The sequence below is a fragment of the Chlamydotis macqueenii genome, chromosome 4 (assembly GCF_036417535.1).
Source record: "Chlamydotis macqueenii isolate bChlMac1 chromosome 4, bChlMac1.mat, whole genome shotgun sequence".
NCBI classification, from domain to species: domain Eukaryota; kingdom Metazoa; phylum Chordata; class Aves; order Otidiformes; family Otididae; genus Chlamydotis; species Chlamydotis macqueenii.
In genome coordinates this window covers 51,720,353-51,748,281 of record NC_141559.1, presented here as the reverse complement: position 1 = coordinate 51,748,281, position 27,929 = coordinate 51,720,353, and the positions used below count along the sequence as shown (strand labels likewise).

The 27,929-nt window shown below is 37.5% G+C and overlaps 1 protein-coding gene across 1 annotated transcript in view; it reads left to right on the top strand.

Annotated features, from left to right (window-relative positions):
• Positions 1 to 26,610, top strand: part of SLC7A2 (solute carrier family 7 member 2) — a 62,858-nt gene extending 36,248 nt beyond the window's left edge. The window contains exons 2-12 of the mRNA XM_086746836.1: positions 663 to 1,053; positions 2,349 to 2,504; positions 7,373 to 7,538; positions 8,130 to 8,260; positions 8,948 to 9,170; positions 12,316 to 12,452; positions 17,031 to 17,133; positions 18,352 to 18,557; positions 18,845 to 19,011; positions 19,784 to 19,892; positions 20,752 to 26,610. Of these exons, the coding sequence (XP_086602962.1) occupies positions 678 to 1,053; positions 2,349 to 2,504; positions 7,373 to 7,538; positions 8,130 to 8,260; positions 8,948 to 9,170; positions 12,316 to 12,452; positions 17,031 to 17,133; positions 18,352 to 18,557; positions 18,845 to 19,011; positions 19,784 to 19,892; positions 20,752 to 20,939 (1,962 nt within the window). The 5' untranslated portion in view covers positions 663 to 677 and the 3' untranslated portion in view covers positions 20,940 to 26,610. The remainder of the gene's footprint in view (positions 1 to 662; positions 1,054 to 2,348; positions 2,505 to 7,372; positions 7,539 to 8,129; positions 8,261 to 8,947; positions 9,171 to 12,315; positions 12,453 to 17,030; positions 17,134 to 18,351; positions 18,558 to 18,844; positions 19,012 to 19,783; positions 19,893 to 20,751) is intronic.
• Positions 26,611 to 27,929: the final 1,319 nt, after the last annotated feature.

The following is a 27,929-nucleotide window of genomic DNA, read 5'->3' as shown; positions in this document are numbered from 1 at the left end:
TCTAGGAAACTGCTACAGACCAGGGAGAAATCTACTAGCAGAATATCTTCATCTAAATGAAAAGGTTTCTCAGTTCCTAGGAGGGTTCCACTTAACACATCATGATCAGAGTATAGATATTTATAGTTTTAATTGAAGGAAAATCTAAAGGCAAAAGCCATGTATTTGAAGGCTAAGGGAGATTGCACTGGCTCTGTCAGAAGGCTATATTTTAAAGCTTTTGGTGTTTGTAGCCTTGGTGTTGGAGTTTTAGATTTTAAAAATCCTTATTTATGTTGGTGCTGATCCTTATCTTAAAAGTCCTTATGATATATGAGATAATACACATCTGTTCTGGTTCTGTTTTAGAAATGGTTACGAAGTGGCCATCAGCAGATAAATAGAAACAATTTCTTCTTTTTTTTACAGTAGTGTAGTAAACCTAAAGATAATGGATATATTTTCCTGGGGAAGTAAGTGCTAAATATAAAATCAGGAATACTGAATCCCTACTGTCTTTCCTGGGGAAAAGCATGTGCCAGCTTATTTAATGTAATAGAAGAGAGTAAATATATAAATGGCTAGGTGTGATTAAAGTTCTTTATGCAAATATGTTTCTTTAGTTGTTTTTCACCAATATCCATGCTACTTTTTATGTACTATAATGATTTATTTAATTTCAGAGCTCTACATCCACCATGTTGCCCTGTGGACCAGCTTTGTCCTTTGTTCGGTGTCTAGTGCGGAAGAAGAACGTGAGTGGTGAAAGTCTTGAGGACTCCAAGTTGTGCCGATGCTTATCGACAGTGGACCTTATAGCCCTGGGAGTAGGAAGTACCCTTGGTGCTGGTGTTTATGTCCTTGCTGGAGAAGTAGCCAAATCCGATTCTGGACCTAGCATCGTTGTTTCTTTCCTCATTGCTGCGCTGGCATCTGTGATGGCAGGTCTCTGCTACGCTGAGTTTGGTGCTCGCGTTCCCAAGACTGGTTCTGCATATTTGTATACTTATGTAACTGTTGGTGAACTGTGGGCTTTTATCACTGGTTGGAATCTCGTTTTGTCCTATATTATAGGTAAGATCAAGAACAAACATAGGTCTCAAGGGTTTCTGAGACAGCAGATATAAGATACAGATTTGGGTCTGTCTTTCTTTTCTGTCTCTGTACTTAGCTACTATTGCTTTTACTCCTGCTGGGATCAAATAACCAAGGTAATTTGATTAGGTTATTTCCTCCTGTGCATCAACATTGTAAACAGATTTTTTTTTGCAAGATGCTTTTTCAAACAATCTGTCTTCAGCAGTATGGACTGAATAACTTTTATGAAAATTGTGTCAGGTCAGTGATGATGCAAAAGAGTAAACAGGATTTCTTTGCTGTCTTTGGTCAGCAAGAATAATTTCAGTAAAATCAATAAGCGTATTTCTTTTCTGAATATACACAGCAAGGACATTTACAGAGACCCAATCACTATAGTATCTCACATCAAGAAAGTAATGAGGTTTAAGTACTAGCTTGTTACTACAACTTCATGCTAATTAAAATGTCCTGTCTTGTAATCCCGTAAAATACAAAGTTGAACAGGTCTGAATAGAATCAATGCTTACATGGCAGATGTTAAAAAAACTATTTCAGTGCTTTAGCAGAAACAACATTTTTTTATTTTTTTTTCTTTCAGAGCTACATGTTCCAAGCATCCATTATATCTTGTATAAGCACACCTAGCTGTATATGTATACCTAACTACAGGACTGTTGCCCAAATCACTAGAAAGTGAATGTGTCCAAGTACTGTATTGAAGTGATTTTCAGGATAGGCGAGTGGTAAAAATAAGGTTATGTTTAGCCGTGGACACATACGTGCTTTACCAGAGGAGAGTGTTAGCCTTAAATACTGCCTCCAGCAATATACATCTTCCTAGTGATGGGTTTTTTTTTTGCTTTACTTCCAGGTAAACAAACTTTTCTTCATGTTCTTTCTTAAACTGCTTTCTTACATTGCGTTATATTGTTTAACATACACCATATTGTAACTTTAGAAATAAGCTTTATGTTGTTTAACATATACTATATTGTAACTTTATAAATAAGAATCTTCCAGAATGACATCAAATACAAATGATACAGAAATAATTTCTGCAATATTTTGGGAACAAATGAGGTACAAAATTGTATATTGTGTAGAATAATGTTACCATTTAACTATGTAGAAAAATTCTATAATGTTAAAATACCTTCGCAAAAAAAAATCACAAAGCTCTGCTTTTTAAAATGCAAGTAGCGACATGCTTGGGTTTACTTCTTTTTCAGTAGCAGTAACTGTATCCTTGTATGTATGCAAAACCCTAAACATGCATCTATTATATGAAGGTACATCAAGCGTAGCAAGAGCCTGGAGTGGCACCTTTGATGAGCTTCTTGGAAAACAGATTGGTCATTTCTTCAAAACCCACTTCAAAATGAATTATTCTGGGCTGGCAGAGTATCCTGACTTCTTTGCTGTATTGCTTATATTGCTTTTATCAGGTAAGACACGCATATGGCTTCATTTATGGTGGTAGTATGTCAGAGTGTTTCTTGCAGACAAAAATGCTAACTGTAGTTTGTGTTTTATCAGAAATACTTTTATCATAGAATCATAGAATAGTTTGGATTTGAAGGGACCTTTAAAGGTCATCTAGTCCAACCCCCCTGCAAGGAGCAGGGACATCTCGAACCAGATCAGGTTGCTCAGAGCCCCATCCAGCCTGGCCTTGAACATTTCCAGGGATGGGGCACCCACCACTTCTCTGGGCAACCTGTGCCAGTGTTCCGAGATGTCTAGATGTGCATGTGTGTATTGACACAATGACTCTGACAATTAAATGTATATAATCTAGTTTTCATGTGTATCCTCTTTTTTTTTTTTTTTTGAGATTTGTCAGTACTTTTTTAGAAAACTCATGATACAGGAAAATTGTATAGTTTTGTGTGATTTTTGTGGCTTTATTGCTTGTGAATGCTTTCGAGGGACCTTGAGGTTAAGCTCTGTAGTTTGGTAATGTGATGTGCTTTCCTTAAATCACATTTTGTGTATGTAGTGGGTATCTGTAAGGTTTTTTTTTTTTTTTCCTGTAAATTGTTAACTTATTCAGTATAAAATAACTTTCACCTTTTTAAGTCTCCAAAATAATTGCCTAGTGTAGAACTTGTTTGAGCTAAAGGGCACTCCAAGGTACTAGCATGGCCCAATAGACTGGTTTGAAACTTGAGTAAACCTTTCATGACTACTCCACTCAGTTCTGTTTCTTTTACATCTTGACTCATGGATCATGTTTTTAAATCACAAAAAATGACACCAGCTTTTTGAGGGACTGGAAGGCCCCAAAATACTGCAACTTATTTGCACGTTTGCATTTAACAATTGCTTTCCACAAGGAAGCATTCTTACTGCCACTAGGAAAGAAGGAAGCAGGATGGGTATTTTAAAGTGTAGAGTTTGTTTTCAGCTAGTACTAGAAGTATTTCAATGTTCAGTAAAGGCCTTACCCTTATCTCAAATATTTGTTGTGTTCCATCTCTCTTTAGATCAAACAAAAGCAGGAGCTTTTCTTCTCTGGAAAGTAAAACTGATAAGTTATATGGGTATAATCTTTTGTTCTCTTAGTCTGTTACAAAGGTCTTTTTTTTGGATTCACTACTTGGGGAAACATTTCTATTCAACTCCTAATGCTAGAATGAGTGCCCAGTGCATCCTACGCTTTTATTAGGTCTCTGTACATAAGAAAATGAGCTTCTACAGTAGTAACGCTTAATTTATGGTTGTGCTTGTATCTTCAGTTCATTTCTTCCTTCTGCCTCTTTTGATTTTGTTTGTTTTACTAGAAGAAAGTAGTGAACAAAAAATACATAGGATGCTGAAGCCTCTAATTAACAAATGTTTGAGAACTACATTATTTAAAAGATTTAGGATGTACCTGCACTGTGAGTCACATTGTAGTGTAGGTATTCCCAAGCTGACTCAACACTCATACTTCCAGAAATTTTACCCAACATTTTTGAGGTGGTTGTCATATGGTCACTAATACAAGCAACAAGAAAGTAGCAAAATGTTGTAGTTCAGCCCCGATTGGGACCAGACTACGCAGTCTCTCTCTCACTCCCTGCCCCCCCCACCCTCCAGTGGGACAGAAGGGAGAACTGGTAAACAAAAAAAAACCCAGCAAAAACACGTGGGTTGAGATGGAACAAAAAGATAAATTTAACAGCAATAACAGAAGAAAACAAAACAGCGATGGAAAACAAATACAGTGTAATGGCTTACAACAAATTTCCACACCTAGTTTCTTCCAAGTAGCAGGATAATGAGACAGGGAACAAGATAACCTCCCCCCACCCCTCCCTCTTCCCAGGCTTAACATTATCTCTACTACCTTCCCCCCACCAAGCGGCACAAGAGGGAAGAGGGAATGGGGGTCACGGTCAGTTATCACACATTTTTTAACGCCAACACTTCGTTGTCGGGGGAAGAACTCCTCGCATTCCACCTTCTGCTCCACCGTGGGTTCCCTCCCACAGGCCACAGTCCTCCGTGAAACTGCTCCGGCGTGGGTCATCTCTTCCATGGGGTGCAGTCCCCCCAGAACAGCTGTCCCAGCGGGCCCTCCACGGGCCACAGCCTCCTTCAGGCCTCCACCTTCTCCGGTGTGGGGTCCTCCACGGGCTGTCAGTGAATCTCTGCCCCTCCATGGACCTCCATGGGCTGCAGGGGGACAACCTGCTCCACCATGGTCGTCACCACAGACAGGCTGCAAGGGAATCTTGGTCAGGAGCCACATTACTCCTCCCCGTCCTTCTTCACTGACCTTGGCGTCTGCAGCCGTTCCTCACAACAGGCTGGCAGATGCCTCTCAGGATCCTTTTTACATCTTATTCACTTCTCATTTCCTCTCCACTTCTTGCAGCCAGGCCAGGCCAAGTTAGGCCCATTCAGCTGCCCGGCGGGAGGCCAGAGGGTGAGGCCTGCAAGGCCCACAAGGCTTGCGCCTCCCCCTCTCTGCCCCCGCTCAGCTGCTTCACATCTTCCCTCTTTTTTTTTCCCTGTTTTCTCCTTCTTAAATACGTTATCGCAGACGCGTTGTCATGGGACATTCTGCTACCAATTGGCTCAGCCTTGGCCAGCAGCGGGTCTGCCCTAGGCTCAGCCAAGTCCACTGAACAAAGGGGAGCGACTTCTAGCAGTTTCCTACAGAAGCTACCACCTTAGACCCCCCTCACTAAACAAAACCAGAACACAAAAGTAGAGTGGAATCTTGAGGAAGTTAATTGTACAATTTTAAGAGTAGAATATTACTTAAATGCATTAATTTTGTAGAAGTTTTAAAAATAAATGCCTGAGATTCAGAAGAATCTCATGCTTGCAAACAGGACATACTTTGTGAATTACCAGCATTAACTGTTGGTGCTGAGGCCCCTGTGTCTGCACTTAGGAATATCAGGGAGTTTACCACACTAGCTTTAGCCCAGCATCCTGCCAGGCTTGTGGTTCAAAGTTGCTTATAGGAGCAGTTCAAACCCTTGTATTTTCACAAGTGATGGGATTGAATTTGGTATAGCTGGAATGGACCTTTCATGTTCACCTCCTCCAAAGGAAGGAGGAAAAAACCCAACCCTTTGAAAAGCAGAGCACTCCAAAAAACAAACTATAAAATGCTAGTGTGGATGCTACCATCTTATATCTGTTTTCTCCATTGCCATTGCTGCTTCCTAACATCCGTAGTAGAGGTTCTTGATAGAAAAGGTAATGTTTCTCCTGTGGTTCTCCACTGCCCCTGGATTTTCATTCGTGTCCTGTCTTTTCATCCTCACCATCATTCCTTCTTCACTTCTCTTGTGTTTGTGCTGCAAATCACCTCTCCAGGTCTCTGTGGTAAGCAGCGGAACCACCACTGGATGGAATTCACTGCTGCTGAGAGGAGGGGCAGTGGGGACGGCTCGGGTCTGTGTGGCTGAGCATGATACAGTAATTGGATTCTGAGCTGCGCAAAGCTGAATCATAGGAGTAGCAGATGATGTTTTACAGAAAATGTTATGTGCTAAGCCCAAGGGGAAGTCCCCAGAAATCTGGTTTGTTTTTTTTTCCTCCTACAGAAAGGATTTTTTTTTTTAATGTACGTACTATGATTCATAATGCATTAGGCTGATTGAGACACTTATTTTCTCAGAGAAACTAAGCTAAAGAAAGCACATACCAATTTCCAATAAAAATGCCATTGAGGAAGAAAACTTCAGCAGTTCATATGATAACTTCTGTGCTATTATAAGGTACCAAATGTCTTATTACAGAGTTGGACATTTTTTTTGACATTATCTTCAGAGGCTTAAAATTTTTAGACTTAATCTCTAAATAATGAGGGAAAGCATATTTGTGATATTAGTGGAAATGCTCAGAGTGCAAAGAACCTGTAGAGGCTTTCCCATTGTATTTAATTTTTCCTGGTCTGCTCACTGCCTGCTCTTCCATTAAACTGTCAGTACACTTACAGTTGTTACAAATCTAATGACACAGCTGGGTTTGAATGGAGTAACTTTCAGATTGTTTAGATGCACTACTCTGCAACCTATGGCATGTATATTTTGTATCAGACTTTTTTCTAGAATCTCTATGAATCAGTGTTTATGAACAGCAGGCATGCATTTCTTTTAGAGGTTTTATTAATGAGCTAGGAAACGGGACTCTATAGTGGATATGCCCTGAAAAATTTAGAGTGATGTCGTAGTTTAGCCCCGCTTGGGACCAAGCTACGCAGTCTCTCTCTCACTCCCCCCACCCTCCAAGGGAATAGGGCAAGATAATATAACAACCAAAAAAAAAGGGTCAAGGTTTTAGATAAGGGTAGAGAGAGATCTTTAAAGTTACCATTACGGGCAAAACAGACTCGACTTGAGGAAAAGTATTTGTTTATTATTAAAACCAAAGCAGGATAATGAGAAGGAGCACAAGATAACTTTCCCCCATCCCTCCCTCTTCCTAGGCTTAATTTATTTTCAATTATCTGTACCTCTTTCCCCACCCTGAGCCACACAGCGGGGGAATTTATGGTCAGTTAATCACATGAAGATGTCCTTGCTCCTTGCAGGAGGGTTGGACTACAAGACCTTTAAAGGTCACTTCCAACCCAAACTGTTCTATGAGTCTATGAATACAATTAAAGAAGCTTTCTGGTTTATGGTTTCCCATACCCTTGCCTATTGCCATGCTGTAAATCTAGTTTGTGCTACCACTTTTTAAAAGTACAAAATCTAGTGCTGTTTTTCTAATATTATTAACAGTACTTGCATGTATACCTTCTTTAAAATGTCATTTTATTAGTTTAATGGACCACTCACATCTATGAAATATTTTTATTTTATAGGTCTTTTATCCTTTGGAGTAAAAGAATCTGCATGGGTGAATAAAATTTTCACTGCTATTAACATCTTGGTCCTTCTCTTCGTTATGATTTCTGGTTTTGTGAAAGGAGATACTGACAACTGGAAAATAAGTGAAGAATATCTCATAAACCTTACTGCAGTAACAGAGTAATTTTTTTTTTAAATTCAATATTTTTGCTCATATTCCAAGCAATTTTCTGTAATATTTGCTTTTGTGGTATTGCAGGTAATGTATCAACTAATAGCTCTGTCGCTGGGAATGATAAACTTTTTATTCCCTTAAAAATACCTTTTTATTTTGTCATTTGTAGTTTCCTTTAAAAATCATCTTATTTCAATACTCTTGTCCGTAGCCGTTTGAGAGGTTACTGGCTTCTCATCCTTAAGCTATGTATTAACTGCAGTACATGAGTATGACAGCGAGAGTTGCCTATACCACTAGTGTTTCAGTATGTTTTGCTACAAACTGCAGAGTCAGATGATAATTGCTGCATTCATGTATTCTTCCATTTACTGTTATTTCATTATTATTATTTCATCATGTTATTTATTATTCTTCAAGCACTGACCCAAAAATCTCTTTTCATCAGTTTTGTAAAGCAGAACTCACTCTTGACAAGAGCATTTTAACATGTTTTTCCAGAGTGGTAGGGAACGAGGATGCATGTGTTTGTCCTACTAGTGATACTAATTTTTTATTTAAAAGTTATTTTTCTGCTGTGTTTTTGTTCTTTATAGGAGTACTACAGAGAATGTGACAAGTATGTATGGGAGCGGTGGCTTTATGCCATATGGTTTCACAGGAACATTGGCTGGTGCTGCAACCTGTTTTTATGCTTTTGTAGGATTTGACTGCATTGCAACAACTGGTATAGTATTTATATGTGTGTGCATATATCTAGAACATGCTTTTTTTGTAAAAAAAAAATAAATCCCACAAACAACATAATAATCTGTCTACTGTCCAGCCTTTGCTTTCTCCTAAACTTACTTCAGTCCATGTAGGACAGGTAGGACATGGTAGTCTGACTTCATTCCTGAATGTAGCTGTCGTTCTGGGAGGATGGATGACATTTTACTTATTTTATTCCTGTACTTAAAAAATTAATTGTTGCTTCCTAAATCTAGGAAGTGCTTAGTATACATTTTTTTTTCTCCTCAAATCATGTTAATCAGCTGCTCACTTTTACAGTTCTCTGAGATGAGGTATCTTTCCTAAACGTTGGCTTGTATATGGCTGATAGGGAATGAGTACACAATTTATAAATTGTAGGCAAATAACTAGAAGTTTTGTGCTTTGTGTACTCTAAATACAGAATGTATTTTATGTCCTTCAGTTTATCTCTATTTTTTAATGCTATTTCTGGCAACAAAATACTGAGTTTTATTCTGTGTCACTGAGCTTCTTTTATACAGATTTTTTAAACTTCTATTACAAATATGATTCCCAGGGCTTAAATCAACAAATTATTTGTCTGTGATGTTATCTTTTAAAGCTAAAGGTGGAAATGAGTAAGAATTTTTGGTGGGGTGGTTTTTTTTTTCCTTTTTTTCAGGAGAAGAGGTCAAGAATCCTCAGAAAGCCATACCCATAGGAATTGTGGTGTCCCTGCTTGTCTGCTTCCTGGCCTATTTTGGGGTTTCAGCTGCACTGACACTTATGATGCCATACTATCTACTAGACGAGAAAAGTCCTCTGCCAGTAGCATTTGAATATGTTGGATGGGGTCCTGCAAAATATGTTGTAGCAGTGGGATCCCTCTGTGCTTTGTCCACAAGGTAAAGACTTTGAAATACAAATTTTATTGGGAAAAGCTGATGGATAATATCTGACATTTAAATATATGTTTATGCATTCATTTTGAAGGCTCAGTTCATGCAAAGGGTTAGCAATAAGTATTATAAGCACGTTTTAGACTTAAGCAGGTCTTGATCACAGTAGGTGCATTAATTTAAGTTCCTTTTTTTAAACTGTACTGTTATAGAACTCTACCTCTTTGGGATATTACCCTTTTTTTTTAAATTAAAATATGTATTTTCAGACATATGGCTGCTACTTATCTTTATTAACTGATAAAATAAACGCCACCTATTTTGTCCTTTCTTGCTGTCCACTCCCAAGGACTCAGCAACTTTATGGGCTCTGTGTATTTGCAGGCAAAATTGAAGAGATGATTAACTAGCTCCACTCCTCATCTTCGTTGCCTGTCTCTGTTTTCCTTCAGTAGCCAGTCTGTCTTCTGACATCATCACTTTCTGTGGTTTCTGTGTGGGTATTTGAGATGTAGGTTGTAGCTATGAAAATATTATAATTTATTCCCCTTTGTGAAACTGTGGATGTAACCTTAACATGTTATTTTGATTTAAAAGATCAGGGAGGGCATGAGATATATTATTATGTGTTCATATATATTACACCCCATTTGTAATGCGGTAGGTATAAACACTTTCATAGAATAGAAAATTGCTTGATATTTGAATTTAGGGATAGAAAAAATGCTGATGCCAATCTTCCACCTGGGCTTACATAGGTGAGGAGTAATTTATGTGAGCTTCAGTGGTAAGAATACTGGCTGCCCTTCCACAAAGGAAAGCGTCATGCCTGTTTAAGCACTAATGCCAACAGTACTCTGAGATAACTCAATAAGCATTAGCTTGAAGAAGATGAGCACACTGACTGTGGACAATGATTTAAAGGAAAGGAATATTTTGATGTAGGAGGGGATAGAGAAAGGAAATAGTTCCAGAATAACATTAAAAGAATTGTAGGGCTAACTGAAGAATGTCGTAGTTACACAGTTCATTCTGGGCTTGTAGTTATTTTCTATCTAGTTGTCATGGTTCTCTCAGTTTGGAGGGTTTTACTGAATTTTTTTCTCTATGTTGATAAATAGTAAAAGTCATATATAAGCAGAAACTAGATTAAAGAAATTATTACTGGAAAACAAAGTGAACTGAGACGGTAAAATGCTTTTTCAGAAATTTGAACTGTTACTCTCTTTTCCTGGTGTATTGTGAAGAATTCTATTTACTCATGTGGAGAGAGGTTAATCTTTCATTCTGCTGACTGATGTCAGTTTAGAACAAAACAAAGGAAATTGTATTTCCTATTCCTCAGTTTAGAGTTATAATTAAGAAAAAAAGTTAGGATCATTGCTTTTGGTGCATGTAGTTACCTCTTATTATGTTACGTTGTGAACTTGTTTCCTCAGGGTAAAGATATTTGTTAATATTTCTGTTACTTATGTGAATGTACTTAAAGAGGGGTAGGATAAATAAATTTTACAAAGCCACAACAGCAATAAATTTGCCAGTGGATTTGAACAGTATCCTTATTTGAAAAATCAATTGTCACTCTGATTCAGGAAACATTCTTTTTTGGAAGGGACATTCATACATCAAAATGAGTTCATGTGTAATGAAACTTCGCTCGTGTATCTAACCTTAATGCTTGCGTCTCACGAGCATTACTGGAGGTACTTAGCATCTGTGGTATGTAAAAGCTGTGCCTTCTGTAAGTCATATAGTCAATTCCCTAAAGAAAGGCAACCATTCAGCTAGTTAAAAACTAGCGTGCTTGCTGCAGAGGTTATACTGGCTATGATTTTGCCTTTTGTCCTTTCAGCGGTTTCGGTTTTCTTAAATACAATCATTTCACTTTGAGGGAAAGAAATCACGTAGTTTAAGAAGTATGTTTAAAAAGAGCTTCAAGTTATCAACACTTTTAAAACTTTCTGTGTTCTGCTAATAACAAATACAAATTAATTAGCTTTACTTCTCCCAAAAAAGAAACAATCTTAATGAAGGTTGGCTAAAGGTGCTTTAATTGAAAGAAATAATGTGCCCAAGTATAATTGTATGGTGGTTACTTTGAATTACTGTTAATCAGCAGCCTCACACAGAAATGTAGAGTGTAAGAGATGCTGCTAATGCTTATGGATTTGCTGCTGCTGACTGACAGACTTTCTCCAGGAATACTAAAGCTTAATTGCATCGTTAGTGTGACATAGCACGTGCTTCTGGTCCACTAATACCCAAGAACTACAGTGATGGCAAGAGTTATTTGGCTAATCCGAATTCTCTCTGATGAAGCAATTGTATTACCTAAATTAATTAAAAAAAAAAAAGGCAATCGACTTTACAGGGAAAAATAAATTTCTGTTTGTGTCTGATCTGTAGTATCTTGGGCTATGGGGCTTTCTGGTTTTGTCTTATGATCATAAATTTTGTTTTTATACATGCCATTAATTAACATTGTTTATCTTGTCCATGATGTGACTCTGCATGAACTGTGTTTGCCATGTTGCATGTGTTTGCCTTTTACTCAGTCTTCTTGGAACCATTTTCCCAATGCCACGTGTAATCTATGCTATGGCGAAGGACGGGTTGCTTTTCAAATATCTAGCTCAAATCAGTTCCAAAACGAAGACCCCACTAGTTGCTACTCTATCGTCTGCTGCAGTAGCAGGTGAGACTAAGAGTTGATCCTTGTAAAGAAAGGTGCACTGCTAAACACATTGCATATATGGAAATAAACCACTGTTGTGCAGCTTTGATTTTCTTTGGACTGAAATGATCAAATCTGATTGTCGCCAGGTAAAGTAGGCTACCAGTAAAACTTTTCTCTACCACAGATGTTGTATTTGTTGGTTAATCTCAAGTGCTTTCAAAGCCTAGGTTCAAGATAAACAACAACCCAAAACCAAGAACATCAGCAAAGCCTAGGTTCAAGATAAACAACAGCCCAAAACCAAGAACATCAGTCAACCAAACAAAAAACCAAGAGCAGCAACACAGAGCCTAAACCAAAACTATACCTAAACCCATTAACTCTTCCAAGCTTTCTTTTTGTGTAGTTGGGTTTACCAGTAACGCATTGTGCTTTTAATAACCTGTATTTGAACTATACATTTTTCTGTTCTAGTCTTCTCGGCTCTATGTTCCCTTTGCCCCGAATTCTGTTTGCCATGGCACGCGATGGTTTACTCTTTAGTTTTCTTGCCAAAGTGAGTAAGAGGCAGGCACCAGTTTCTGCCACCTTGACAGCAGGGGTCATCTCTGGTAAGCTCTCAAAGCCTGTATTATTTAAAACTGAGATTTAAACACTCTATGCAAGTGCATGGTACTTTATGTTTTTGAAAAGGGCTGCTTGTTAACTTCCCTTGCATGTACGATGGGAATAAAATTACCAAGTAATCAAAGGGTGTAAGAACTCTAGATTATGCCAATCATGGTGGTGGTGATGTCCTTAAAGTGACAGAATTCCAATTTTTTTTTTTTTTTAATATTGGCCTATTGTATTGTGAATAAGCTTGCGACTTAATCTGGGTCCCTTAGGCTGCTGCTCTACTTACAGGATTTGCTTCTCTGACCTACACTTATGTATTTATCACATCTATAAGGAGGGAAAATAACTGTCACGTTTTTCATTATGAGACATCAGAAAAAAATTCTACATTTGCAACAGGATCAACTTTTGTAAAGAATACAAAGATTTTTAAATTTTCTTCTAAACAAAAAAGATTCTGGTTTTGTATAGGCTTACCAAATTGGGGTTGAGGGATATGTGTGTATGCTGGGGGGTTATGTGTACACACATATCCCTCAATACATGCCCACATATATTTTAGCAAAACAGCATTTTGGGAGCTGTTGCCAACTCTTAATGTTTCGCAAAGACAAATTTTTAACATACAACTCTTTAACTTTTGTCCATACTTCTTGCAGAGGTACATCTAGTTGTGCCCAAATTTCATTGTCATTTCAGGAAAACTGGAAGTTCTAGAAATATTTAACTCAAAGGCAAATAAAGAAGTCTTAAAAGTAATTCAAGTATAAAATACAGGCTTTATAACACTTAGCAACCCTGGCCAAAATTGATATCAAATAAGATGTTCAGAATTGAGACTAAAATATTATTTATAATCAGGGTCACCCTGAGGTGCCATAGGACTGGAACTGCTCACACTGTGTACTTCACAACAATGTGGGAAAGCACAGTTATTGTCCAGGTAGTTCCCACATGAAGTATTATTGTCAGTTCCTTTTCCTTTGGTCAAAATACAAATAAATTGCTTAGAATTACTTTTATTGTTTTGACTTTATTATTTGAATTTATGTTACCGACTTTTTTCCCTATCATAATTTGGAAGTGAAGCTATGTGGGATGAAATTAACATCTTTATCTGAAATCACAGTAATGATGAGGAGAAAGAAAGCCACGTTATCCAGCTGGCAAACTGATATAGTTATACAGCCCTGACTATAGCTATGCAGCAGCTGTCTGTCACTTGGACTGCTTTTAGACAGTTTGGGGAATTCGGTGTGTCAACAACTCACCTGAAGACAGCTTTATCTACTGCTGGAGAAGGAGTAATTTCTTCTTCTGTTTTTAAAAAGGTGCATATTTGGTAACTTGTGGTCATAAATAGTTTTGCCAGAATGGTTACAGTTGTATGCAACAGCTTATACTACAGAATCATAGAATCATAGAACAGTTTGGGTTGGAAGGGACCTTTAAAGGTCATCTAGTCCAACCCCCCTGCAAAGAGCAGGGACATCCCCAACTAGATCAGCTTGCTCAGTGTCCTGTCCAACCTGGCCTTGAATGTTTCCAGGGATGGGGCATCCACCACCTCTCTGGGCAACCTGTTCCAGTGTTCTACCACCCTCAGTGTAAAAATTTTTTTCCTAATGTCCAGACTGAATCTACCTCCCTCTATTTTAAAACCATCACCCTTCGTCCTATCACAACAGGCCCTGCTGAAGAGTTTCTTCCCATCTTTCCTGTAGGCCCCCTTTAGGTACTGGAAGGCCGCTCCAAGGTCTCCCTGGAGCTTTCTCTTCTCCAGACTGAGCAGCCTCAACTCTCTCAGCCTGTCCTCATAGGAGAGATGCTCCAGCCCTCTCATCATTTTTGTGGCTCTCCTCTGGACTCTGTCTAACAGATCAATGTCCTTCTTATGTTGGGGGCTCCAGAGCTGGATGCAGTACTCCAGGTGGGGTCTCATGAGAGCAGAGTAGAGGGGCAGAATCACCTCCCTTGACCTGGTAGCCACGCTTGTTTTGATGCAGCCCAGGATGCGGTTGGCCTTCTGGGCTGCAAGGGCACACATTGTCGGCTCATGTTGAGCTTCTCATCCACTAGCACACCCAAGTCCTTCTTCTCAGGGCTGCTGTCAATCCATTCTCAGACCAGCCTGTATTTGTGCTTGAAAATGCCCCAGCCCACATGTAGGACCTTGCACTTGGCCTGGTTGAACTTCATGAGGTTTGCACAGGTTCACCTCTCCAGCCCGTCAAGGTCCCTTGGGATGGCATCCCTTCCCTCCAGCGTGTTGACTGCACTACACAGCTTGGTGTCATTGGCAAACTTGCTGAGGGTGCACTCTATCCCACTGTTCATGTCGCCAACAAAGATGTTGAACAGGGCTGGGCCCAAAACGGACCCCTGAGGGACACCACTTGTCACCGGTCTCCACTTGGACGTTGAGCCGTTGACCACCACTCTCTGAGTGCAGCCATCCAGCCAACTCCTTATCCACCGAGTGGTCCGTCCATCAAACTCATTGTCTCTCCAGTCCAGAGACAAGGATGTTGTGTGGGACAGTGTCAAATGCTTTGCACAAGTCCAGGTAGATGACGTCAGTTGCTCATCCCTTGTCCACATGTTACCCCATCACAGAAGGCCACCAAATTACTCAGGCAAAATCTGCCCTTCGTGAAGCCATGTTGGCTGTCACCAATCACCTCCTTGCATTCCATGTGCCTTCTTAGCATGATTTCCAGAAGAATCTGCTCCATGACCTTGTCAGACATAGAGGTGAAGCTGACCAGCCTGTAGTTTCCCAGATCTTCTTTGTTCCCCTTTTTAAAAATAGGGGTTACGTTTCCCCTTTTCCAGTCATCAAGAACCTCACCATACCACCACGATTTCTCAAATACGATGGCCAGCGTCTTGGCAACTTCATCTGACAGTTCCCTGAGGACCCATGGATGCATCTCATCGGGTCCCATGGACTCATGCACCTTCAGGTTCCTTAGATGGTCCCGAACCTGCTCTTCTGCTACAGTTCAATTTCCCAGTGACACTGTGTCTTTTTTTGTCTTAGTCAGAAACTTACAGTAATTTTTCACTTTGATTCTAATGTAAAAGAATATTCTGGGCACAAAGTAGCCTTTTGAAGCTAGGATTAAAAATTAAATTTAGCTACTGCACATGAGGTTATAGTAGGTTCTATTCTTCCTCAGCTTTGCTTACCTGTGCCCTTTTGAGCATGCAAAGCAGTGAGGTATTCAGAAATCCTCTCTGTAAAAGACTTCTTGGATTTAGAAAAATCCACCATCATAAAGAAAACAGGATGGTCTTCCTTCATTAGAAAAGGAGACTCCCAGATGAAATAAAACTTCTGTAACACAGCAGTCTTGTTTTCAGAAAATCACATTTTGTTTTCTTCTTCTGGAACAAATACCAGGGGAATGTGTGTTGTGTGTTTGTGCATTTATACACCTGTCTACAAATATATTAACAAACACGTAGCATAAATATGATATATAAGTATTCCTGAAGACAGAAAAATTTGTGTGTGCATATACATGCAGTGTATAAAGGCTATGTTTAATAGTTTCTTTTGATGTTGAGATTACTGGTGACTCAAAAGATTATTTTAGACTGACTCTGCATCTCAGTAATGTCAATAAAATACAAATATTTTAAGATGTTACTTGACCACATATATTTCAAATCAATTAGCACTAGCCTTTCATTTAGTCTTGTGCTAATTTCTATAACAGCTATGTGTGTCTGTGTGCAAACAGCATAGACAAAAAGAAAAAAAAATTCCAGAATCTTAAAAAGAATGTGGTATTGGCTTTTATAAAAACAAAGGCTGCTGTAATTACTCTCAGTATCATGGAAGTTTCTGCCTCTGATTTCAGTGATCTTAAGAATATTAATTCTTGTGAGATTTTGCTGGCCTTTCCTGAAGGCCACTTGAATATAACTTTTAGTTTAGTAAGATAATCAGTTTTAAAAACATTACAAAGCTATTTTATTTCAGTTAACTACTGAAAGTCCTCTTTCCATAGAGCTTTTTCTCCGCTCAGCAGAAATTTTACATACCAGTGACTTACTGGGTCAGATCATTTTTCCCCAGTTTTGCAGTGGGATCTGTCCCCTCAGCTTTGGTGAGATTCTATTGCAAGATCTGAACCTTATTCTATAAAAAATGTATTTTTAATGTGGCCCCAATTCGACAGGCCATGTGTGCAAATACTGATGTCCAAGTAAGTCTGACATGAATTGCTTTGTTATGCAGCATGACTGTACAGTTCATCAGTGCATATCTAGATGAATGAGATTCCCAGCTGTAGGGAATTAGATTTGGGAATGTTGGCGGTGACTTTAAAAATGTGTTTTTAAGGATTGCCATGATTTCACTCATATTGCTCACATCAGTAAGACAATGTAAAGTTACACTGCAGACATTTTAAAATCTTAGCTCTTAATATGTCTTAATATTAATCTTAGCACTTACGGTTGGACTCAATGATCTTAAAGGTCTTTCCCAACCTAAATGATTCTATGATTCTGTGTCAGCCTCAGACAAATTTTGCATTTTATTTTCTTTTCTTTTTTAGCTATAATGGCATTTCTGTTTGACCTAAAGGCTTTAGTGGACATGATGTCTATTGGTACACTTCTTGCTTATTCACTTGTGGCAACCTGTGTCCTCATTCTCAGGTGAGTCAAAACCATCCTTTGTATTCTACTCTGTTTTATTTTGTGTTGGTCAGTATATAAACAGAAGTGACATTTACATGGTATATTTTTTGCTAGATAGCTAAATGTTTAGAAATTAGCTGTATGCATATAAATGATTTCTAAGAAGCAGTGAGCTATCAAAGAAAACAATGATATATTGTCGTATCAGTATAGCAGTTAGTCAAGTCAAAGCTTCAAGTGAAATCTAGACACCTTTTATTCTCCAGAAGATGTACTGCTCCAAGCATTAGTCCCAAAGGTACTAGGTGTAAGCTTGTGTACAAAATTCAATAAATGATATTTTGATATGAATACAATCTATGCTGTGAATCGGGTCTACTACATTGTGGGGGCTGTATGTGAAAGATGTAGATGTTCTAGGTAGTTCACAGGATGAACAAGTCCAAATAATTGCTTATATTACCCTAGTCAGAAACGTAAGATCAGATAAGTGTTTCAAGATGTGGTAGGCCTAGAAGAGAGCGTAAATATTATCTCTCAATGATTGAGATTATAAATACTTGTCAGTAAAACTCTGGTATCTGTTCTGTTTGTAAAGCTGCAGAATAATATTGATATATTGGTAGCTACAGCTCACTTTATTATGTATTGCTCTTTTTAACTTAAAAATTCATTCTTTATTACTTAAGGCTAAGTAATTAACTTTGAAAAGTAAAACAGCTTAAATTCAGCTCAAATTCAATGTTACAATAATTTACACTTTAAAAGAGAAGATTATTTTATCGCATAGTGACTTATTTAACATATGTTTTTTTAAAAATACACTTAAATTGTAACAAAGCAGATGTAAAATTTTAGTTTATGCCAGTTAGTAGGCATCTTACAGTATGAGAAGCAAGTCAGAAAGAAGCTCAGCTACCCTCTCCCTGCCATTGATCACCAAACCCTGTCCAGTCTTTTCGTACGAGTCATTTATCTGACCCATTGGTGAATTCACGTAGCTTAAAAAACTGCCAAAAAATCCCCAAACAAACCCAGCAAAAAAGTGAGTTCCCATAGTTTGGTTATATATGATAGTGACTAATATGATATGCTGTTGCAATGCAGTTATAAATCAGGAAAGTCTAAATCTTTACTGTAAGGGATTTAGTATTTAAATACATTCCTAGAGTTATTTTACTGCAAATCCCAAAGTAAGCTTAATTTTTTTTATTATCCTGTTTGTTTTATGTATAGGTACCAACCCACTTCAACCTACGAGCAACCAAAATATTCTACAGAAAAAGCAGCTTTGGCTGCATCTGAAAGGGAATCTGCAGTAAGTGAATCACAGATCGATATGATACAAGAGAAACACTTCAGTCTTCAGGCCCTGATAAGTCCATCTAGTGTACCTACCCAGCAGACTGCAACTACTGTTAACTTTTTAGTGGGTCTCTTAGGTAAGTATTCAGCTATCCAAACTCATATTAACATAAATAATGGAATTTTATTAAAAATAAAATGAAAAATCCAGCCTTCTTTCAGTCATAATTAATGTGTCATTCTGCAGAATGCTTTTATACTTCTTGATGGATCTGTAGTTTATTGTATTTTCCTTTAATTAAACATTTTCATGATAACATTTCATACTGAAGACCTGCTATCATTCTTCTTAAAAGTCATGTCCTCTTCGATGCAGAGATGAAGTGACCTCTTCCCCATTTTCATAATTTTGTTTTTCATACAGCTTTCTTGGTTTGTGGCTTGAGTGTCCTCACTACTTATGCGATTCATTTCATTGCTAACTTGGAGCCCTGGAGTATTTGCCTTCTTGCTGTGTTGGTGGTCTCCTTCATAGTTACCATTCTCCTCATCCAAAGGCAGCCTCAGAACCAGCAGAAAGTGGCCTTTATGGTGAATAACGTATTCTCTGTGTTATTCTCTAATGAGAGGTTTGGATGGATTCTAACAAGTGGGAGAGGGGGAGAGAGAGGGAGATGGTCCTTTTTCAGGCAGTCTTTCATTACTGCGCTGCCACGATTGCAGGTTTTTGGTGAAGGTAAGGGTAGCGGATGCTCACAGCCGAATCATTGGCATGTGCAGTCCTGTCCATATCTTCTCAGGACTAGAGGAAGGGTTTCATTGCCCACAGATTGAAATGTGTGACATGCACAGGAGCATGGCTGCAGAAAATGGCTGTACCACTGATTTTGGTCTGAAGAGCTACTATTATAAATAGTGGATCTGACAGCACAGATCTTCTAGGTATTCTTTTGGACACATAACAAAGTATTTAATGGAAATAATGAAGTATAGTGATGAAGGTCAAGGAATCTGTTAGAATGGGGGGGGGGGGCAATTCAGAAACAAGGAATATATGAAAATATAATATTTTTCAGCTGTAGATTCAATAATTCATTACTATATGTTCAGCACAAACTGGAAAGTTTTTCTTCACAACCTTAGAGAATATATGTTAAAAATAGTTTATTTTTAAAGTTTAAGATATGTAGAAACCAGTGGTTAAACCCATTGGGAAAGAAAATTTTACTGTATTTCAAGAAGAAAATTTTCCTGTTCTTTTTAGTGAATAGATATGTCACCTCTAGTTTGTGTTGTATGACTGAAGTGTGACATGCAAGAAATGACATTTAATGCTACAGACATATTAAATATGTCCTTTTAGGTTCCATTATTGCCATTTTTGCCATCAGTCAGTATCCTGGTAAATATTTACTTGATGGTACAATTAAGTGGAGAAACTTGGATCAGATTTAGCTTCTGGATGGCACTTGGTAGGTACTTTTGTTCATTTCAATCACCTCTTATATTAGAATCACAGAATCCTAGAATGATTTGGATTGGAAGGGACCTTTAAAGGTCATCTAGTCCAACCCCCCTGCAAGGAGCAGGGACATCTCCAACCAGATCAGGTTGCTTAGAGCCTCATCCAACCTGGTCTTGAATGTTTCCAGGGATGGTGCATCTACCACCCCTCTGGGCAACCTGTTCCAGTGTTTCACCACCCTTATTTTAAAAAAAAATTTCCTGATGTCTAGTCTGACATTAGTCTTTCTTTAGGACTGATGATTCCTATCTTAGAACATTTTATTCTCTTCCTTTAAATATTTGAACAAAAGTTGGTGTATTACTAAGTCAGCTGATATTTCTGATCGAACAAGAGCATACCTCAGAAGAGGTATTTATATGCAGTTAAAATTGTAAATACAGTTTTGAGGTAATAGAAGGAATCAAAGTGATAGGACTAATTCCAATAAGCCACAATTTGTTTTCACATAGCTAATATTTTGCAGAGACCTGTTTGTAACAGTTTTCTTCCCAGTAATTCAATCATTCTCCTTCAAAATATGGAAAATTTGTATTAATTCCATCTAGACATAAATTAGAGATAGTTTCCACGACCTATTAGAGCATTCAATTACAGAAAAATTATGCACTGTGATTTAGTGCATGCACTTTCCGTAGAGACAGGGAAGACCTGAAGCATGAGCTCTAATTCAGAAGAAGTTTCTTCTTTCCTGAAGAAGAAACTTTTTTTGGAAAATACGTTAAGCCAGAGAGTAATAACTAACTACTTTTTGATGCACTACTTTCCTGAAAACCCTACTAACTTTCAGTTTTTCCTTTTGGAAGGCTTCCTTATTTACTTTGCTTATGGCATCAGGCACAGTCTGGAAGGTCACCGTAGCGATGGAGATGACGATTCTTGTTCAGAAAATAGCGGGTTGCAAGAAAAGAACCTTGTGGAAGAAGTGGATGAACCTGAAAATGCAAAGGAAAGTGATCAATTCCTTGCACATGAGAGGACAAGTGAATGTTAATCTATGCAAACATACAAGTCTTTTAAGTCTTTAATTGACATTTTACTTGCAGACTGAAATTCTAAAGCTTTCTGCCAACATTGTGCCTCTTTAAAGTGTTTAGTACAAGGCCTGGCTGATATTTTGGACAAGCTGCTAATCCATCTTCATCGTTTCAGAACTGACAGCATGGAGATTAATATTTAAACAAACAAGAGAAGTACCCTTTGGCAAGCAAAAATTTGGATGCGTTGTTTGAACTGTTATCCAGAGTCACTCACAATCACAAAATATGAAGAATTTTAGAACTGCATGCAAGAAGTTCTGAATATTTGACACTGCATTGTGAACACAAGTGCCTTTCGTACCTTCTTTTTATCTCTGTTAGGTGTTTTGGTCACAATCTAATAGCTCTCTTTTTTTTCTACAGAAGTAACTTACGGGAGATAAATTGCCAACAGGCCTGGAAAGTATTTGCAAAATGAATGGCAATTGTACAGATTTGATACTTTGCAAAAAGTAGAAGATTACATATTTATATAAAAAGAAATAACTGCTTACCCTTACTAATCAGTAGTCACGCAGAACTCCAACAGTGAAGATACTTCAAAAGCTTTTAGTCCCTTTAAATAGTATTCAAGATTTCTACTTATGTGAATTCTTTTCAGAGATGCTGTGTGTATAAAATAACACTCCCAAGAGGAGTTACATTGTTTTCTGCAAAAGCATCTGGGAAATAATCTGTTGGTCACAGTACTGACAGTGACATTTGTATGTGATTTAGCAAGTATTGTGCTTTTGATTTCAGAAGGGCCAGGATTTTATCCCTGACTACATAATTTGGTACTTACATAATGCTGTCATCAAGTTTTTCTCCTTACTACTCATTTATTCCCCTATACTTTCTTCTCCTTTATCATGTGCCAGAGCTGATATTTTTGAGATTAGTTGTTACACATTGCTTCTTGTCAGAAAAATTAATGCACAAAATCCCAGCCTTCTTTTCAGATAGAAGGGGAGGTTAAAAAAACAGAGGCCCAAGCTTTGGAAAAAATCCTTGCCAAAACAGTATTTCAGTGCTTCACTAAGCTTTAAACATGTTATCACAACAGTTTTTCATGAGCCAAGCTCACATCCACAAATCCATTCATGTGGCTAGGATGTCCAAATGCTAATTCATGGAAAGAACCAAATTGTTGCAGCAGCTCTGGGTGAACAATTATTTTAAAGCCAGTGAAAAAGGAAACTGTTCTTTCATCATGAAAGTCATGTTACCTGTCAAAGGCACCCAGATATTTTACCATTTTTTCTCAGCAAGTAATAGGCTCAAGTCCTGTAAAGGATTCCACAATATTAAGTTATTTTGCAAGAATGTATTTATAAAAATAACTTCCCTAAAGTAAGAACTGTTTTGAACTTTGCCATGGAGAACTGCAATCTGCTGGCAGTACTAATCATAGCTATTAAACTGTTGTTAGGTATAAAAACTTTAGATCCCATGAGAGCTATGTTGGTAGACAGTGAAAAGCACCTTACTTTTTCTAATAGCTGGAATTTCATGCAAAAATTAAAAAAAAAAAAAAGAAAGAAAAAGAAACTAGTTAAGCTGCTTCTGTCTCTCTCCTGTTCTTTTCCACAGCAATAGATTCACACTTTTTAATCCTAAAACAACTTCTGTTGTTGTAAGAGAGTAGCGTGCCTAAATGTTGAAGGGCAGAAGGAGGAGTGCTTCTTGATAGAGAACCCTGCGATGGGCTGATGTTCCACCATGGAGCAGGTCTGAGGTTTTCAGCCTGATCCTTCCTTCGCAGCTTGAACTGGGAGGAGAGGGTCCTGCGGTGCTGGCAGGAGCAGGCAGACAGATGTGTCCTGTGGCACCGATGTCCTCTGCTCAGAATTAGGAGCCGCAATCTGAAAATATGAGAGGCATGCAGTAGGTAAAACACCTGCCTCTTAACTGAGGTTCCAGCATATACATCCTCTAACTGCAACTGCTGTTGGCCTAAGGACTGTTGTTATTGTAACAATTGGTGGTCCTTAAAAATGGAGGGGACACAGACGATGAGGAGAAACTATAGGGTAGGTGGCAATGGCATACTGTTTTGTAATATAGCCTAATCCATCCAGAATTGATCATAAGTTATAGCCACTTCTTTCCAAAATTCATCATTGTTTTACAACATGCCATTAAAGAAATACTTACATCTCATATTAGACTAATACAAGCAGATGACAGGCTAAGTATATATTGTTTGGATAGGAACGGATAGGAATTCTCAGGGCAGCTCTTGGAGCTATTGATAATTTTCAATACCTCTATGCAGTGAATGAAAGAGCTGTCTTTTTCAGTTGGATCTGCTATTTTAATTGTACTTCTCAACTGGGGCCATTTTTGTGCCAAAAATTACAAAAGAACTGTAAGTCTTTGTTTGAAATATTAGGAATTTAAGACTTTCCAGGCTCTTGAAAGGAATCCAATAAAGTAATCCTTAGATATGTCAAAACAAAGGTTTTGTTTTAAAGCAACCAAAAAATTGAGTAAATGAATGTGTGTTCTGTTGGTTTTAATCCCACAAATATTTGAAATAGAGAAACTGATACTTTTCCTGATCAGCTGCAACTCAGTCAAGAGCATGACTTCTTCAATGGCTATACTTTCAGAGGACATTCTTGACCTGTCTTGCCCAATACTTTTAAATCCTCAGCTGCAAAAACTGCCACTGCTGTGGGAGCAAGTCAGTAGTGCTTGGGCAAAGCTTTTGCATGGCGTCTTTACAAGCCTACAATGAAACACAGCTCTTAAAATTCTTTACGCATCCCAGTGTGTGGGAAGGAGAGACTTTTTTTCTACGGATGCTGATGCCACAGAGCAGGCAAATCAGGCTCCTACAATGCAAACTGCTGCTGTTCTGTGATGTGCAAAGAAGACCACATTCCCTCCCAAGGCCATCATATAGAATATATATGTGCACGCCTGTCTGTGTGTTTGCATCTGTCTGACATTAGCCCATAGTGATTTTGATGTACTGATTAAAATAATTTCTGTACTGCACTGGAATTTTCCTTTGAAGGGATACTGTCAATATGATAAACTTCTGACTAAAGCAAGTGCTAGCTAAGGCTTCTGGAGACAGGCAAAGAAAATAAATTTTCCAGCTGATTTACCTAATTGATGTGTCAGCACTTTGTGTATTGACAGTTTTCCCTTTCATTTGTATGACTCTTTTTCCTCCCTTGTTAGAGAAATTAATTATCTAAAAAGAAAAGAATGTGCCTGTACAAATTTTGCCAAAAGACAGGGGAGCAGCTGCAGCACAGGAACTATCCACTTAACTAATGAGATATAAAATGAAATTAAAGGAAGGTCATTGGGTATTCTTGGTTGCTTCAACTGCGCAAAGCTTATTTAAATGCGTGTATAGTTACAGTCATTGTTAGTCAGTAGCTGAGTAAGAACACGACAAGCCAGAAGTAAGATATTTATGCTAATTTTGGTATGCATTTGTATGTGCTGTCTTGAAATTCCAGATGCTTTAGTGGGACTTTGCAGGAGCAGGCTGTGTGAAGGACAGCCACGTATGAAAAGAAATTCTGATTTTGTTCTCCTTACACAGGAGCCATGTATGAAACAAATCCTGATTTTGTTCTCGTGTTTGCTGTATGTCTGTATTTGCTGAGAGCAGCTGAATGCACAAGTCCAGTGGAATTAAATTGTTATTTTTTAACATAGTTGTTGATATTGTAAATTGTTCTGTGCAAATAATAATGGTATGTGTTCATACAAAATACCTATTATTGGAGGTAGCTTATTGTTTTTTCTTTATGAAAAAAAATTCTCTAAAACATATATTTGCCTTGGTACTTTCTGGATGTGCCTTTAAATAGAGGAATTATTCTTATCTTGTTGGATTTAAGAAAGTAAGACAAAGCATATTTAAGAGAGAACAAATAAATCTTTTTGTTCTGAGGGATACAAGATAACAGTTCCGTATAGTTCATGTCAACTAAAGTGATCTTCTTGTGGTATTCCAGTCCTAATTCTGCAATAGGAAATTTTATGAGGTATCTTAGATTTCGTTGTCTATTATCCTGGATAAAACTATTCTGTTAATCACAGTACGCTTTTTCCTGCACATTAAATGTTGGTTAGATTCCTGAAATCTGTCGTATTATGTTTATGTCACCATGTGTGAAAGCCATTTATATTTTCTGCTGTTAGAAAATGATCAGTAATAAATGTCAGTAGTAGTGATATAGGGTTACTTATGTGCTTACTTAGGAATTTAACTATGCCATCCAGAAACTTCAAATGATACAATGAATTCAGAGGCAAAACTTGGTAAAGCTTAAATATATACTGTATTTTATTGATGATAAATGTACAAGTCTAGCCACCTTTCCCCTAAAATTTATGCAAATATCTATATATATATTTTTTTAAGAAATAAAAGGCATACTGTCTTCATGGAAGTTTTAGTTAAGTGCCAATACTGGATGTGCTGTAAGCATCCTGAGAGACTGAAAACTGAGCAGCCTGGGTGAATTCTGTGACAGTGCAGGAAATCTGTGTGGGACTGTGCAATCGTTTTAATTAGATGCAATGTCTTTGACATTGAGGTGCATTTTGTACAGTAGGAATTTATTCTCATGATGGCTGGCATGTGTTAATTGATTACATAAAAAATAAAATAAAAGCAGCTTTTTAATGCTCTTGGGCCCTAATTCTTCCTAGACTTACCTGGAAGTTTGTACAAAATGCAGTATGCTCCTTGAAAGCACTAGGGTTACTCAGTGTTAGGCAAATATGTATTTTACAGAAAGTGCAGGTGGTATTTCATATAGTGTAGGATCTTTGTATTCGTTTTTAATTCCCTGTACTTATAGTATTTCTTTCTGGTATATTTTTTGAGGACCTCTGCATTTTTAATAGTTGAACCTTTCTAAAGCTAAATATAACACCTTTACCACCTCCTGATCTGTTTCCCATTAGATTTTAGAAATCAAAGTCCTTAGCGTTAGCTAAGTCAAAGGATTTCTACAGATAGATACGTATTACAAAGAACTATGTATATATATATCATTATTTTTATTGTCAGTTGGATGAATTCTGCTGTCTTTGTATGTTTTCATTGAGCCTTGTGCCAGGTAACCTCCAGCTTCACCAAGTTTAGTTGGAGTCAGGACAAAGGATAAAAGGATTTGAATGTTCAGGAGGGCTTTTTTTTTCTTTTGTGTTACAAGAAAGTGAAGCATGAAATATGTGTTACATATCTTCAAAGATAGTTACATGTGTATCATTTAAAAAAACATTACTGTTCATATCCATGTTCACTTTTCCTTTTGTTCATATGTACATTGTAGTGATTATTTCTGTATTATATGCTGCTGAGCATTTACAATGTAGATAGGATGATTATGATGCAACTTAACTACAAATTTATATTTCTTTGACGTTCTCTGCCAAAATGAAAAGTCTCAAATTTTTATGAATGTAAAAATGGTCATATTTAAAAATACGGTGCTTGGTTTTTCACTTTTACAATAGAATTGTCATCAGCAATATTTTTAGTTACCTTAGTTCCAAATTCTGATGGAAATTACATTGCTCTCCATTTACTGTAAAATGTGCTTCATGGTATAACAATTGTGCATTTGTTCCATATTTTTTAAATAAAGCTGAATATTACTTTTATGTACTTCATACAACAGCTCTAACCACCCCAACCACCCTTCTAAAACTAGAAGTTTTAGTAAACACTAAAATAATATAGTGACTTAATAACCATTACTGTGTCAAATGGCATGACATTATACAAATCATAACTCATTTAAAATAACATGATAGCTCCTATGGATTTTAGAGAAGGGAAAAAAACAACCATGTTTTCTGGAGATAGGGATAGCAGCATTTGTTTCATACTTGCTTCCAAGCACTCAAGAAGTCATTGAAATAGAGAATAACACCCTTTGATTTGGGCATATTGTCTTACAGTGCCAAACCAGAGATGATGTTAAGTTTGATTTCCAGAGGGAGCAAGTATCCCTCAGCGTTCGTGGTGCTCAGCTTTCCAAAGCACCAAGACTCGTCCTGGCAGCATCCAACCTCAGAGTTGGATGGATAAACTCACTGTTGTCCTCTTCTTCCCTTTTTGGAAAAAAAAAAAAACAAAACGAAACCCCAAACAACTTTCTCAACTTTGAATAGTACTGTGGGAGAATAAAAGCATGAGTCTGGGCACTGGATAACAATAGCCTTTACACAGAGAACCACACTCCCAGGGCAACCTTATCATCTGGTGCTGTTTTTAAAGATATTTAGGTAGTCATCTTTGTTCACAGACTTAAGAGTAGCTATGACTTTGGTTTTTTTTTTCTTTTCTGAGGTATACTGCAATTTTTTCATACAATTTCCTACAAAGTTTTCAGATGATTAATAATCACCTTATCATAAGTACAGATTTACTAAGACTGATCTTCAAAAATCTTGGTCTCATGAAGCAGTGGGAATATAGCCACTGAATTAAATGAGGACAAGAGTCATTCTGCAAGTATTACATTTAAAACATTGAACTACAAAATACATTTAAGCTATCAGTTTAGTCATGTGGAGAACTGGGGTCATTTCATGTAGGTTTACATTAGTTCTTCTGGTGACTATAAATGAAAGTGTAACTAGTTTTTCATGCATATCCATTTAAAACTAGGAATCTAAAATTCATAAAATCACTTTCTTCATTATATATCTAAACAGGAGAAACGTATATGTCAGCTTAAATATGTCTTAATGTAGTCCATATTTTCCAAGGTATACTACTATTTGGATGTCTGTCACCATTAGATAATTTGCCTACCCTGTGTGTGACACGAAAAGGGAAATTTGAGGAAGGCACATAAAAATCGCAACCAGCAGTTTTGCAGATGATTGAAAAAAAAAACATGCTTCATCAGAAGCAGGAGCAAAATTCAGTGCAAATTTTCAGTTTATATTGCACATATTTCCAAGTTACCTCA